Source organism: Bos javanicus, chromosome 10 (genome assembly GCF_032452875.1).
Source record: "Bos javanicus breed banteng chromosome 10, ARS-OSU_banteng_1.0, whole genome shotgun sequence".
In the NCBI taxonomy this organism is placed as follows: domain Eukaryota; kingdom Metazoa; phylum Chordata; class Mammalia; order Artiodactyla; family Bovidae; genus Bos; species Bos javanicus.
Window position 1 is genome coordinate 59,317,792 of NC_083877.1, and position 12,142 is coordinate 59,329,933.

A 12,142-nucleotide genomic window follows, 5' to 3' on the forward strand; every position below is an offset into this window, starting at 1 on the left:
CTGCCAGATTTGTTTGATTTTACAAATATATAGTGCTTGCTATGTACCAGATAGTGTTCCAAGCACTTTATAAATAATCAACCATTTAATTCTTATGTAGCCCTGTGAGGCATGGGCACTATTATCATCCCCATCTTACAGAATGGGAAACAGGAACAGAGGTTAAATAAATCTGCTCCAATCTAATACCTACAAAGGGCAGAGCCAGGGTCTGCAGCCAGGCAGGCTGCTCCAAACAGTCCTGCTCTCACTACTATGTCATGCTGCCTCTGACTGTTAACTTGTCTCTCTACATCGGGCCCAAACTCTTTGGGCTTCCCAGGTGGTACAGTGGTAAAGAGTCCACTTCCCAGTGCAGGAGACGCAAGAGAAGTGGGTTTGATCCCTAGAGAAGGAAATGGCGACCCACTCCAGTGTTCTTGCCTGGAAAATGCCATGGGCAGAGGAGCCTGGCAGGGTACAGTCCACAGGGTCGCAAGAGTCGGACACAACTGAACACAGCACAGTTAATACCTATGTGACTTTTTGGTTAACAAATGATTGTACGTATGTGTTAGCCAAACAGAACTCATTCCTTTTTTTTTTTTTTTTTTTTGAGATATCTGCTTTTCTTTAATAAACAGTAATATTTTGATGGGCTTCCCCAGTGAATAACAGGTTTTTCTAATAGCTGATTAATAGGTTTTTCTAATGGCTGTCTTATGAGGTTTGCTTCATACACAGAAGCTCAGCGGTACTAGACAAGAAAGCAAAGATGAATACTTTTAACTAAAGGTATCTCTTCCTCAGTCTTATCAAAGTACCAGAGAATGTTTTGGCAGTAGATGCCTCAGAACTTTCTTAGAGCAGCCTCTGCACACCACCTGTAAGCACCAAACCAACACTTCGTGGCCAGTTTTAAAACTCGTGTAAGAGACTCTTTTGCCCTGAGAGGGGGTCTGAAAGTTATTAAAGGACTTACTATGTAAAAGTAAAGAATGGAGGAATTGAGGTGTTTTTGCAGCATTTGGACAAGTCTAGAATTGCTTCCCCAGAGAAGGCAACGGCACCCCACTCCAGTACTCTTGCCTGGAAAATCCCATGGACGGAGGAGCCTGGTAGGCTGCAGTCCATGGGGTCGCTAGGAGTCGGACACGACTGAGCGACTTCACTTTCACTTTTCACTTTCATGCACTGGAGAAGGAAATAGCAACCCACTCCAGTGTTCTTGCCTGGAGAATCCCAGGGACAGGGGAGCCTGGTGGGCTGCTGTCTCTGGGGTCGCACAGAGTCGGACATGACTGAAGCGACTTAGCAGCAGCAGCAACAGAATTGCTTCCCAGGTGGCTCAATGGTAAAGAATCCATCTGCAAATGCAGGAGATGTAGGTTTAATCCCTGGGTCAGGAAGATCACCTGAAGAAGGAAATTGCAACCCATTCCAGTATTCTCGCCCGGGAAATCCCCTGGACAGAGGAGCCTGGAGGCCTACAGTACATGGTGTCACAAAAGAGTCAGACATGATCGAGTGGCTAAACAACAACAAGAACAATCTTTTGATATTCCAACTACCTGGTCTTTGCTACAAAAACTATGGGTTTTTTTTTTAGTTTTTTTTTTTTTTAAAGGAATCTCCATACTGTTTTCCATAGTGGCTGTTATCAATTTACATTCCCAGCAACAGTGCAAGAGGGTTACCTTTTCTCCACATCCTACGTAGCATTCACTGTTTGTAGATTTTTTGGTGACGGGAAGCTGCTGCATAGCACAGGGAGCTCTGCTGGGTGCTCTGTGATGACGGTTGCATGGGAGCAGGAAACCGCAAGCAGATTAGCCATTTCCTTCAGTTTCTGATCCTGGAAATGAACTCCTCTAAATCCAATTTGGAAGACAGGCCTCTGGGGTACCGGTTTTGGATGTTTGATTTGAGCTGATCCTGGTATTGTTTTCTTTCTGACATGTGTCACCGACTATGGGTTCAGGAGCTTTCCGGGTGGAATCCATCCATATCCAGAGGGCAGGGAGAGACTGATGGAAGAGGTAGCCACTCCAGATGGACAGGTGGCGGTTTAACTAGCAGGTAACTTCCTCCAGGGCTGGTCTTCAGTGCCCAGAGACCAGGTCTTCACCTCCCCTCTGCCAGCCTGTGGCATCTGAGAGTTTATAGAGAGGCCTTCCTGGGGTTCAGTCACCCTCAGCATCCCAGGTCATTATTCCTGCTCTCTTGAGGTGCATCCTTGAAATGGCTCTCAGGAAAGGGCAAACAGTCCTTCTAACTACTAATCTCTTCTTGGCAGCAGAGCTCCATTTGATCCGATAGCATGTGAATGTCCTTGATCTCAGAAAAATTACTCCCTTCTGTAGCTCAAAACATCAATCATAATCAGTGTCAGCCAACAAGGGTAACTTCGGTTCTCCAGGGCAATGATCTGCTGGAGTCAGGCTCAGCTCTGGCCAATGATATACGATCGGAAGTCTTATGGAATGCCTTTGCCTTCCTCTGCTCCTGCTTCTCCCGCCGCCTCCCCAAACCCCAGGGCGTCACTAGCATTCGAGTCACCGGCCTTGCTGCTTCTGCGATGTCCATGCCCAGCCCAGTCCGCCTCCCGTCGGAAGACCAATTCCCGTACACCCGGACCCCTAAAGCGGTTGCAGGTGACCCCCAGCTCCCAGGAGCGGCTAGACTTCATGCGCTTTGGGCCAGACCACCCCCCAGAACTCATTCTTATTTTTTATATGTGTTGTTGTTGTTGTTGTTCAGTTACTCAGTTGTGTCCGATTCTTGGCAACCCCATGGACTGCAGCATACTAGGCTTCCCTGTCCTTGTATCTTATACGTCTTATATGTGACAGTCCTTCACATATTTGAAAATAGTGATCATACACTAACAGCATTTACCCCCTTCAACCCTCTTCAAATGATTGGTTTCTAGGAAAACTTTTTAAAATTATGAAATATTTCAGGCAAAGAAAACACAATATGTACACACACAGATGTTAAGAATAGAATATTGTAGAAAAAAATCAAGCCTCTGTGTATCTTTAACAACTCGACTTCGTTCCCTTCTCAGTTGTAAGCACTGTCCTGAATTTGGAAGGAATTACTCCCATGCAGGGTTTCCCAGGTGGTGCTAGTGATAAAGAACGTGCCAGCCAATGCAGGAGGTATGAGACATGGATTTGATCCCTGGGTTGGGAAGGTCCCCTGGAGAAGGGCATGACAACCCACTCCAGTATTTTTGCCTACAGAATCCCATGGACAGAGGAGCCTGGCGGGCTACAGTCCGTAGGGTTGCAGAGAGTCGGACACGACTGAGTGACTTAGCACAGCATAGCACATTCCTGTGCATTGTTTCATACTTTTGCCACACATGTATGTGTGATATAGTCTGTTTTGCATGTTTTATAAATCTGGTATCATTATCTTACATATCTTTCTGTAACTTTTTCCTCAGCTTTACTTTTGTGATATTAATCCATATTGATAGCTTAGCTTTAGTGCATACATTTAACCTGCTTTTAGTAATTCTTTGTATCTAGGTTGTTTCTAATATTTTGCTCTCACAACTTTGTATAATGCATTGTCATGTGCTAACACATGAAACTTTTTTCTTCCAGATCACATTTTGAAGATTATTGACCTGAATCTCTCCTTTATTCTATTAACAGCAAACAACATTGATTTTCTACTTAATTTTTTTTTACTAAAAATATTTTCACATTTTTAATATCCATTTGCACAATCAAGAAACTAACCTGTAACTTTTCTTTCTCATACTGTCCTTTCCTGTTTTTGTTTTAGGGATCAGCCTGTTTTGTTCTAGGATCAGTCTGTTTTTAGCCTCATAAAATAGGTTTGCCATTCTTTTCTATTTTCTGGCACAGTCTGTATAAGATAAAAATAACTTGTTTCTTGAAAGTCTGGTATAATTAAACAAAAAAACTATCTGGTCCTGGAATTTTTGTTCTTGGTGAATAGATTTTGAAATATTTGATCAATTTGCTTTAGCCATGATGAATCTACCCAGGAGTTTCTGTTACTTCATTTTTTTTTTATTAGAGTATAATTGCTTTACAATGTGCTAGTTTCTGTTGTACAATAAAGTGAATCAGCTATATGTATACATACATCCCCTCCTTCTTGGGACTCCTTTCCACCACCCTCCTCCCCCATAGCACCCATCTGGGTTATCACAGAGCGCCAAGCTGAACTCTCAGTGCCATAAAGCAACTTCCCACTAGCTATCTGTTTTATACATGGTAGTGTATATATGTCAATCCTAATCTCCCACTTTGTCCCACCCTCCCCTCTCTGTGTCCCGATGTCTGTTTTCTAAAAATGGAAACCATGAATGTAAAACTCAGTAAAATTGCAAAAAGGTAACTTGCCAGTGTAACCAGAATATAGTTCAAGTAGAATATTACCAGTACCCTAACTGCCTGTGTGGCCCCTTCTGGTCCAGGAGACCACTGGCTGCAGACAGGTTTTGCCAGTTCTGCTTTATAGAAATGAAATCCTACTGTGTGGACTCTTTTGTGTCTGACTTTTTTCAGTCAAAATTATGCAACATTCATTCATATTATTGCATGTATTGTGGCTTACTCATCTTCATTGGACTTCCCTTGTGGCTCAGATGGTAAAGCGTCTGCCTACAGTGCAGGACTCAGGTTCAATCCCTGGGTCGGGAAGATCTCCTGGAGAAGGAAATGGCAACCCACTCCAGTATTCTTGCCTGGAAAATCCCATGGACGGAAGATCCTGGAGGCTACAGTCCATGGGGACGCAAAGAGTCAGACACAACTGAGCGACTTCACTTTCACTTTCATTGCTGTATAATATTCCATTGTGTGAAAATACCACAGCTTGCTCTACCCAAAGATCATGAAGACACTTATCTTTTATAACCTATAAAAGCTTTGTTTTACTTTAACATGGTTTTAAGGATATTTAAAATCCACCGTTTTTTTTTGTTTTGTTTTTTACATTTTCAAATTTATTGGCAGAAAATTGTTTATAAGTGGCTTAGCAGTAAAGAATCTGCCTGCAATTCAGGGGGTTTGCAGGAGATTCTATCCCTGGGTCAGGAAGATCCCTTGGAGAAGAAAATGGCAATCCCTCCAGTATTCTTGCCTAGGAAATCCCATGGACAGAGGAGCCTGGCGGGCTGTCATTCATGGGGTTGCAGAGTCAGACATGATTGAGGGACTAAACAACATAATTGAATTGTCACTTCTCCCTTTGTTTATCCTTAACACTATAGTCTATCTATTTTATTATCTGAAAGAACCAGCTTATGGTTTTTTGATTATTTCTTTGTGTTCTATTTCATTGATTTCTGGTCTTTATTTCCCATCTTCAGCTTCCTTTGATTTCCATCAACTTGTTATTTAGAGGTGCATTTCAGAAATTACAAACATAATTTTACATAGTCATACTTCTGTCACTAGTTTCTAACTTAAGTGCATTCTTATCAGAAAATATGGTCCAGTATTACCCATTCCTAGTACGGGTTGATACTTGCTTTCTGTACTAGTTTTATGTGTGCTTGAAAAGAATTTTTAAATTAGGTTCAGAGTTCCATATGTCCATTAAATAAAACTTGTTGTGTTGTTCAAGTATATATTCTTAAGTTTTTATCTGCTTTAACAAAATGAATAACTGAAAGATATGTATCAATTTTTTGTCTTTTTTTAACTTTGGGCTGGGTCTCCACTGCCACTTGCAGGCTTTCCCTAGTTGCAGCGAGGAGGAGCTACTCTGTAATTGCGGTGCGCAGGCTTCTCACTGTGGTTGTCTGTCTTGTTGAGAGCACAGGCCCTAGGGTGCATGAGTTTCAGTGGTTGCAGCACGCAGACTAAGCAGTTCTGGCGCACAGGCTCTGGGGTGTGCGGGCTTCAGTAGTTTCGGCATTCGTTCTCAGGAGTTGTGGCCCATGGGCTTATTAGTTGCTCCACGGGCATGTGGAATTTTCCTAGACCAGGGGTCAAACCCATATCCCCTGCACTGGCAGGTGGATTCTTAACCACTGGGCCACCAGGGAAGTCCTCAGGCTCTCTTACGTATCACTTTTTCACTTGTACTCAATTTTGTTTGTGTAGGACATACTTCAGTGGACTTTACATCAAGTCTCTTATCCTGAAGTCTTAAGTCTCTGACTGAAAAAAATCTTTTGATTCTTGAATGCTTTAACTAGAGAGCAAATTCTGGATGCAGTTATGTTTTATTGTTTTAAAACTATTATTTCAGGTTTATATGGCTGCCGTGGAGTTCTGCCATCATGTTATTCTTTTGTGGATAATCCTTTTTTCCTGTTGACTTTAAAACTTTGTGTTTGTTGTCTTGCAGTATTATTTTTATTTATCCTTGGTTCACCATATTTTCTAAATTTGAAGATTCATGTCTTTCCTTAATTATTTCTAGTCATTGTCACTTTCAATAATGCCTTGTTCCTGTGCTCTATTCTCTAGCACTTCTAGGTATATGCTGAATGTTCTCTTTCAACTTCTTGCCACTACTCCATTCAGGGTAATTTCCTCAGTTTCATCTGTATAATTTATTCATTATCTCTTCAATTCTATGTACTATGTACTCTCAACACTTGACATTCTTAATTTCAAGTATTTATCATTTCTGTAAGTTCTTTTGAAGTTTCCAGAGTTTGCTTCCTGTTCTTAAATGTTTGTATACTTTCCATATAGTCTCTGTTACCTAAAGTGCTTGGGGTTTAATCTTGTTATTTATTGCCTTTTCTTACTCATTGTTTCCTTGTGTGTTCTGTAATACTGAATTGTGAGTTCAGCATCACTGGCTTTTTTTTCTTAATGTGTGTTTATCCTGTACAGCTTGAATTAAGGTCCATCAATCTAGAAAGTTAATTCTTTTTGCCAAGCAACCCCAAAATAATTCTCATTCTCACATTAAATTTACAGGATTCTGACACACACAGGTATTAACAGTTTAAATGTGAATCCCCAAAAGCCAGGTCTGTGGTAACAAATTTCTAGGAATTTCTTTTATTCTTTGTACCCAGAGCCTAAGCTAAGCTAAACACTGGAGGATAGACTTCCCCCGTCATTTATTCTTTTCTAAAAATAAAATATTTATTTAGCTGTGTCAGGTCTTAGTTGCAGCATGGCATGCAGGATCTTTTGGTGCAGCAGCAGGCTTCTCTGTGGTTGTGGTGCACGGGCTCTAGAGCTCAGGCTCAGTTAGTTACGGCCCTCGGGCTTGGTTGGCCTCCAGCATGTAGGATCCTAATTCCCCCACCAGGGATCTCACCTGCATCCTCTGCATTGCAAGGTGGATTCTTAACCACTGGACCACCAGGGAAGTCCCATTTGTTCTGTTATCAAGGGTCAATCTCTTTTAAGAGGTTGTGGCTATATGTGTGAATCTCATTCCAACGCCTCACCTTGCAGGGACTTAAGACTTTACCTCCAACCCTTGTGCTACCTTTAAAACCCAAGCACAGTGGTTCCAGAGTCCAGGAACTGCCTTTACTCCCAGTCACAGCATCAACCATATATCACACTCATCTTTTATTTCCTCTGTACTTGGCCCCTTGAGATTACTCTGACTATACCATCTTTAAAGTTACCCATATATTCCAATGGGTATTTATCGGGTTTCATTCAGCATTCCTTACAGTTTCATACGAAGGCTTTCAGGCTAGCTGTTTGCTGAAAATACTGGGAATGGAAGTCAAGAATGATGCTTCACCTGCTTCTGCTATGTTCATTTTTTTTTGTTTTTTACAGCAAGCCATCAAAACTGAACATATTCTACCCATGATCTGTCTAGTCACTTTAGAACATTACTCATCATCTGTATCCACCAGACATTTTGTTTTTCTCAACCAAATTACATCAGACTATTATGGACATTTTAAGTATTTATCTTAGTTATTGGGCTGTGCTGGGTCTTAGTTGTGACCTGGGGATCTTTCAATCTTTGTTGGAGCATGTGGGTTCTAGTTCCCTGACCAGGGATTGAACCTGCCCTCCCTGTATTGGGAGCACAGTGTCTTAACCACTAGACCACCAGGAAGTCTCTGGGCACCATTTTATAAATAAGGAAATTTAAGTGAATCCGCTTAAGGTCACATGGCCAACATCAGGACCAGAGCTTGAATCTTTTAAATATTAGCTTTGGGATATTTCTCTAATGTATAAGGGGAGATGTGAGGAAGATGAAGGTCTAAGGGGACACTTAAAAAGTACCTCCTATGTGCTTGCATTACAAGAGAAACAGTAGTTGTACATAAGACATATATACAATAGTAGTTGTATATAAGGTCTTCTTACCCATCTTAAAAGATAGGGGAATTAAAGCTCAGAAAGGTTAAATAATTTCCTTAAGGTCATTGTGTAGTATTAAAGCTGAATTCATAGTCAGAATTGACTAGAAAAATCCATTTTCCTCCCCCTACCCCACGGATCAGCAAACTTATTCTGTAAAAAGCTAGACAGTAAATATTTTATGCTTTGCAGGCCATGTATCTAGTCGCTATTCAACTTTACTGTAGTAGTGTGAAAGCAGCCACTTATAAACAAGTGAGCATGGCTGTATTCCCATAAAACTTTATTTAAGGACATTGAAAAATTTGAATTTCATATAACTTCCACATGTCACAAGTTTTTTTTTTTTTTTTTTTACTTTTTTCAACCATGTAAAAATATAAAATGCATTCTTAATTCACAGGCCATACAGAAACAGGCAGTGGGCTGGCTCTGACCCATGGCCAGATACGGTTTGCTGACCCCTGCTATATGCCATACTACCTTCTGAGAAATGAGGTTCTCCATTGTGTTTGTTTCAAACATTCATGTACTGGGTTTGGAAAGACGAATGGAACAGATTCTTCTTTGGGCCTTGGATGACTGAGGGAGCTGTTGCTGTGCACCCCCCTCAAATTGTGTGGTCACAATATGCAGTCATCTTATGTCTTGTTGCCATGTTACATATCTTTTTTCATGTCTAATCTTAGCCTATCTTCAAAATTACACTATAAGCTCATTTAGGAGAGATGATTATTATTTTAAAATTTCCTTTGATGTTTAATAGTCTGTCTATCGGAGAAGGCAATGGCACCCCACTCCAGTACTCTTGCCTGGAAAATCCCATGGATGGAGGAGCCTGGTGGGCTGCAGTCCATGGGGTTGCTAGTCGGACACAACTGAGCGACTTCACTTTCACTTTTCACTTTCACACACTGGAGAAGGAAATGGCAACCTACTCCATTGTTCTTGCCTGGAGAATCACAGGGATGGCGGAGCCTGGTGGGCTGCCATCTATGGGGTCGCACAGAGTCGGACACGACTGAAGCGACTTAGCAGCAGCAGCAGCAGCAGCAGTCTGTGTTTGGTAGGTGCTCTTGACTCCAGGTATCTCTTGGAGTAATAGGCAACTCCTGACTCCCAAGAGATACCTGGAACTTAGGCACAGGACTGGAAAAGGTCAGTTTTCATTCCAATCCCAAAGAAAGGCAATGCCAAAGGATGTTCAAACTACTGAAAAATTACACTCACCTCACATACTAGCAAAGTAATGCTCAAAATTCTCCAAGCCAGGCTTCAACAGTATGTGAACTATGAATTTCCACATGTTCAAGCTGGATTTAGAAAAGGCAGAGGAACCAGAGATCAAATTGCCAATATCTGTTGGATCATCGAAAAGCAAGAGTTCCAGAAAGATATTTACTTCTGCTTTATTGACTACACCAAATCCTTTGACTGTGTGGATCACAACAAACTGTGGAAAATTCTTCAAGAGACGGGAATACCAGACCACCTGACCTGCCTCCTGAGAAACCTGTATGCAGGTCAAGAAGCAACAGTTAGAACTGGACATGGAACAACAGACTAGTTCCAAATCGGGAAAGGAATACGTCAAGGCTGTATATTATCACTCTACTTATTTAACTTATACGCAGAGTACATCATGTGAAATGCTGGGCTATATAAAGCACAAGCTGGAATCAAGATTGCTGGGAGAAATATCAGTAACCTCAGATATGCAGATACCACCAACTCTCATGTCAGAAAGTGAAGAACTAAAGAACCTCTTGATGAAAGTGAAAGAGGAGAGTGAAAAAGTTGGCTTAAAGTTCAAATTTCAGAAAATTAAGATCATGGCATCAGGTCCCACCACTTTATGGCAAATAGATGGGGAAACAATGGAAACAGTGAGAAACTTTATTTTGGGGGGCTCCAAAATCACTGCAGATGGTGACTGCAGCCATGAAATTAAAAGACATTTGCTCCTTGGAAGAGAAGTTATGACCAACCTAGACAGCATATTAAAAAGCAGAGACATTACTTTGCCAACAAAGGTCCATCTAGTCAAAATACGGTTTTTCCAGTAGTCGTATATGGATATGAGAGTTGGACTATAAAGAAAGCTAAGCACCAAAGAATTGATGCTTTTGAACTGTGGTGCTGGAGAAGACTCTTGAGAGTCCCTTGGACTGCAAGGAGATCCAACCAGTCCATCCTAAAGGAACTCAGTCCTTAATATTCATTGGAAGGACTGATGCAGAAGGTGAAACTCCAATACTTTGGCCACCTGATGCGAAGAACTGACTCACTGGAAAAGACCCTGCTGCTCACTTCGGCAGCACATATACTAAAATTGGAACGATACAGAGATTAGCATGGCCCCTGTGCAAGGATGACACACAAATTCGTGAAGCATTCCATATTTTTTTGAAACATGTGTAATATCATATATGAAACGTGTCGCCAGTCCAGGTTCAATGCACGATACTAGATGCTTGGGGCTGGTGCACTGGGACGACCCAGAGGGATGGTATGGGGAGGGAGGAGGTAGGAGGGTTCAGGATGGGGAACACATGTATACCTGTGGCAGATTCATTTTGATATATGGCAAAACCAATACAATATTGTAAAGTTAAAAAATAAAATTAAAAAAAAAAAAAGGAAAAGACGCTGATGCTGGGAAAGATTGAAGGCAGGAGAAGGGCATGACAGAGGATGAGATGGTTGGATGGCATCACCGGCTCAATGGACATGAGTTTGAATAAGCTCCAGGAGTTGGTGATGGACAGGAAAACCTGGCCTGCTGCAGTCCACGGGGTTGCAAAGAGTCGGACACGACTGAGCAACTGAACTGATGGTAGGTGCTCTGTATTAACTGATAAATACTAGCTGCTGTCAAATACTATCCTGTTTCATTCACATATTCTATTAAATAGTCAATGAACATAATGTATAACCATTTCAGTGACACAAAAAATAGAGAAGTCAGGCTATATGTATGATTTGACTTAAAATTGTCATTTCCTTTTAATCCAGTATAAAGGACAATTATTAAAAATATTTTGTGGCCCTACATTTTTGGCTGTAACAGTTAAGTATTCGAATGTAAACACTAAGTGTGACGTTTCCTCTTTCCCCCAGAACCACTTTGGTGATCTGGATGGTGGCCACTACACTGCTTTCTCCAAGAACTCAGTGACCCAGGCCTGGTACAGCTTTGATGACACACGAGTCAGTGAGATTCCAGATACTGCAGTCCAAACTGCTGCAGCATATCTCCTGTTCTACAGCTGTCAGCCCTTTTCTATACCTACACAAAAATGCAAGACCTAAGAAAATGGTGTTTCCTGAAAACTGCAAAACTAGCAGTGAGAACCTGGTACTTAAGTTTTGCTTTGTCATTAAAAGTCTTGCAACTTACTTGCATTCACTGACATTTTTAAGTCTTTCTGGCATATTATGCAACATTTTACAAGGTAAGTTTGTAACAAACATGGGTCCTAGCCCATTGAAAAAGGCAGCAAAGAAATGATGTGGTACTAACAGATGGGGACCTTTAAAGCACTCAGATTATGTACTGTGTGCATATTTCAAAGTGCATTGTTTAGTAATGTGTATTTTTATCATAGATTATCTCATAATTAGATATATCCAACAAACTTACTTTCCAAGGATACTTCATGGAGCTAAACCGAAATAACTTTCGTTCAAGTGGCTCTGTGATTTGAAAATATTAATTGATCTGATAATTTAGCCAAGAAGCTATAAGTCACTCAGACTAATTGCAGAACATGAGAAGTCGTCCATTTCACAATTCAAAACTGATTCTTGCATCTTCTTCCTGGGAATCCAGTAATGGTGACATCTTTCAGGAGCACCTTTATAAT

The 12,142-nt window shown here is 41.2% G+C and overlaps 1 protein-coding gene and 1 non-coding gene across 5 annotated transcripts in view; both read left to right on the forward strand.

Moving 5' to 3' along the window:
• The window catches only part of USP50 (ubiquitin specific peptidase 50), a 40,003-nt gene extending 28,328 nt beyond the window's left edge, over positions 1–11,675 (forward strand). For all 4 annotated transcript variants that reach the window (XM_061428782.1, XM_061428783.1, XM_061428784.1 and 1 more), the window contains one exon: positions 11,397–11,675. In XM_061428782.1, the coding sequence (XP_061284766.1) occupies positions 11,397–11,588 (192 nt within the window). In that variant the 3' untranslated portion in view covers positions 11,589–11,675. The remainder of the gene's footprint in view (positions 1–11,396) is intronic.
• Positions 10,579–10,682, forward strand: LOC133256341 (U6 spliceosomal RNA). Its single transcript, XR_009739205.1, has one exon. It is a non-coding gene; the product is annotated as a U6 spliceosomal RNA (small nuclear RNA).
• Positions 11,676–12,142: the final 467 nt, after the last annotated feature.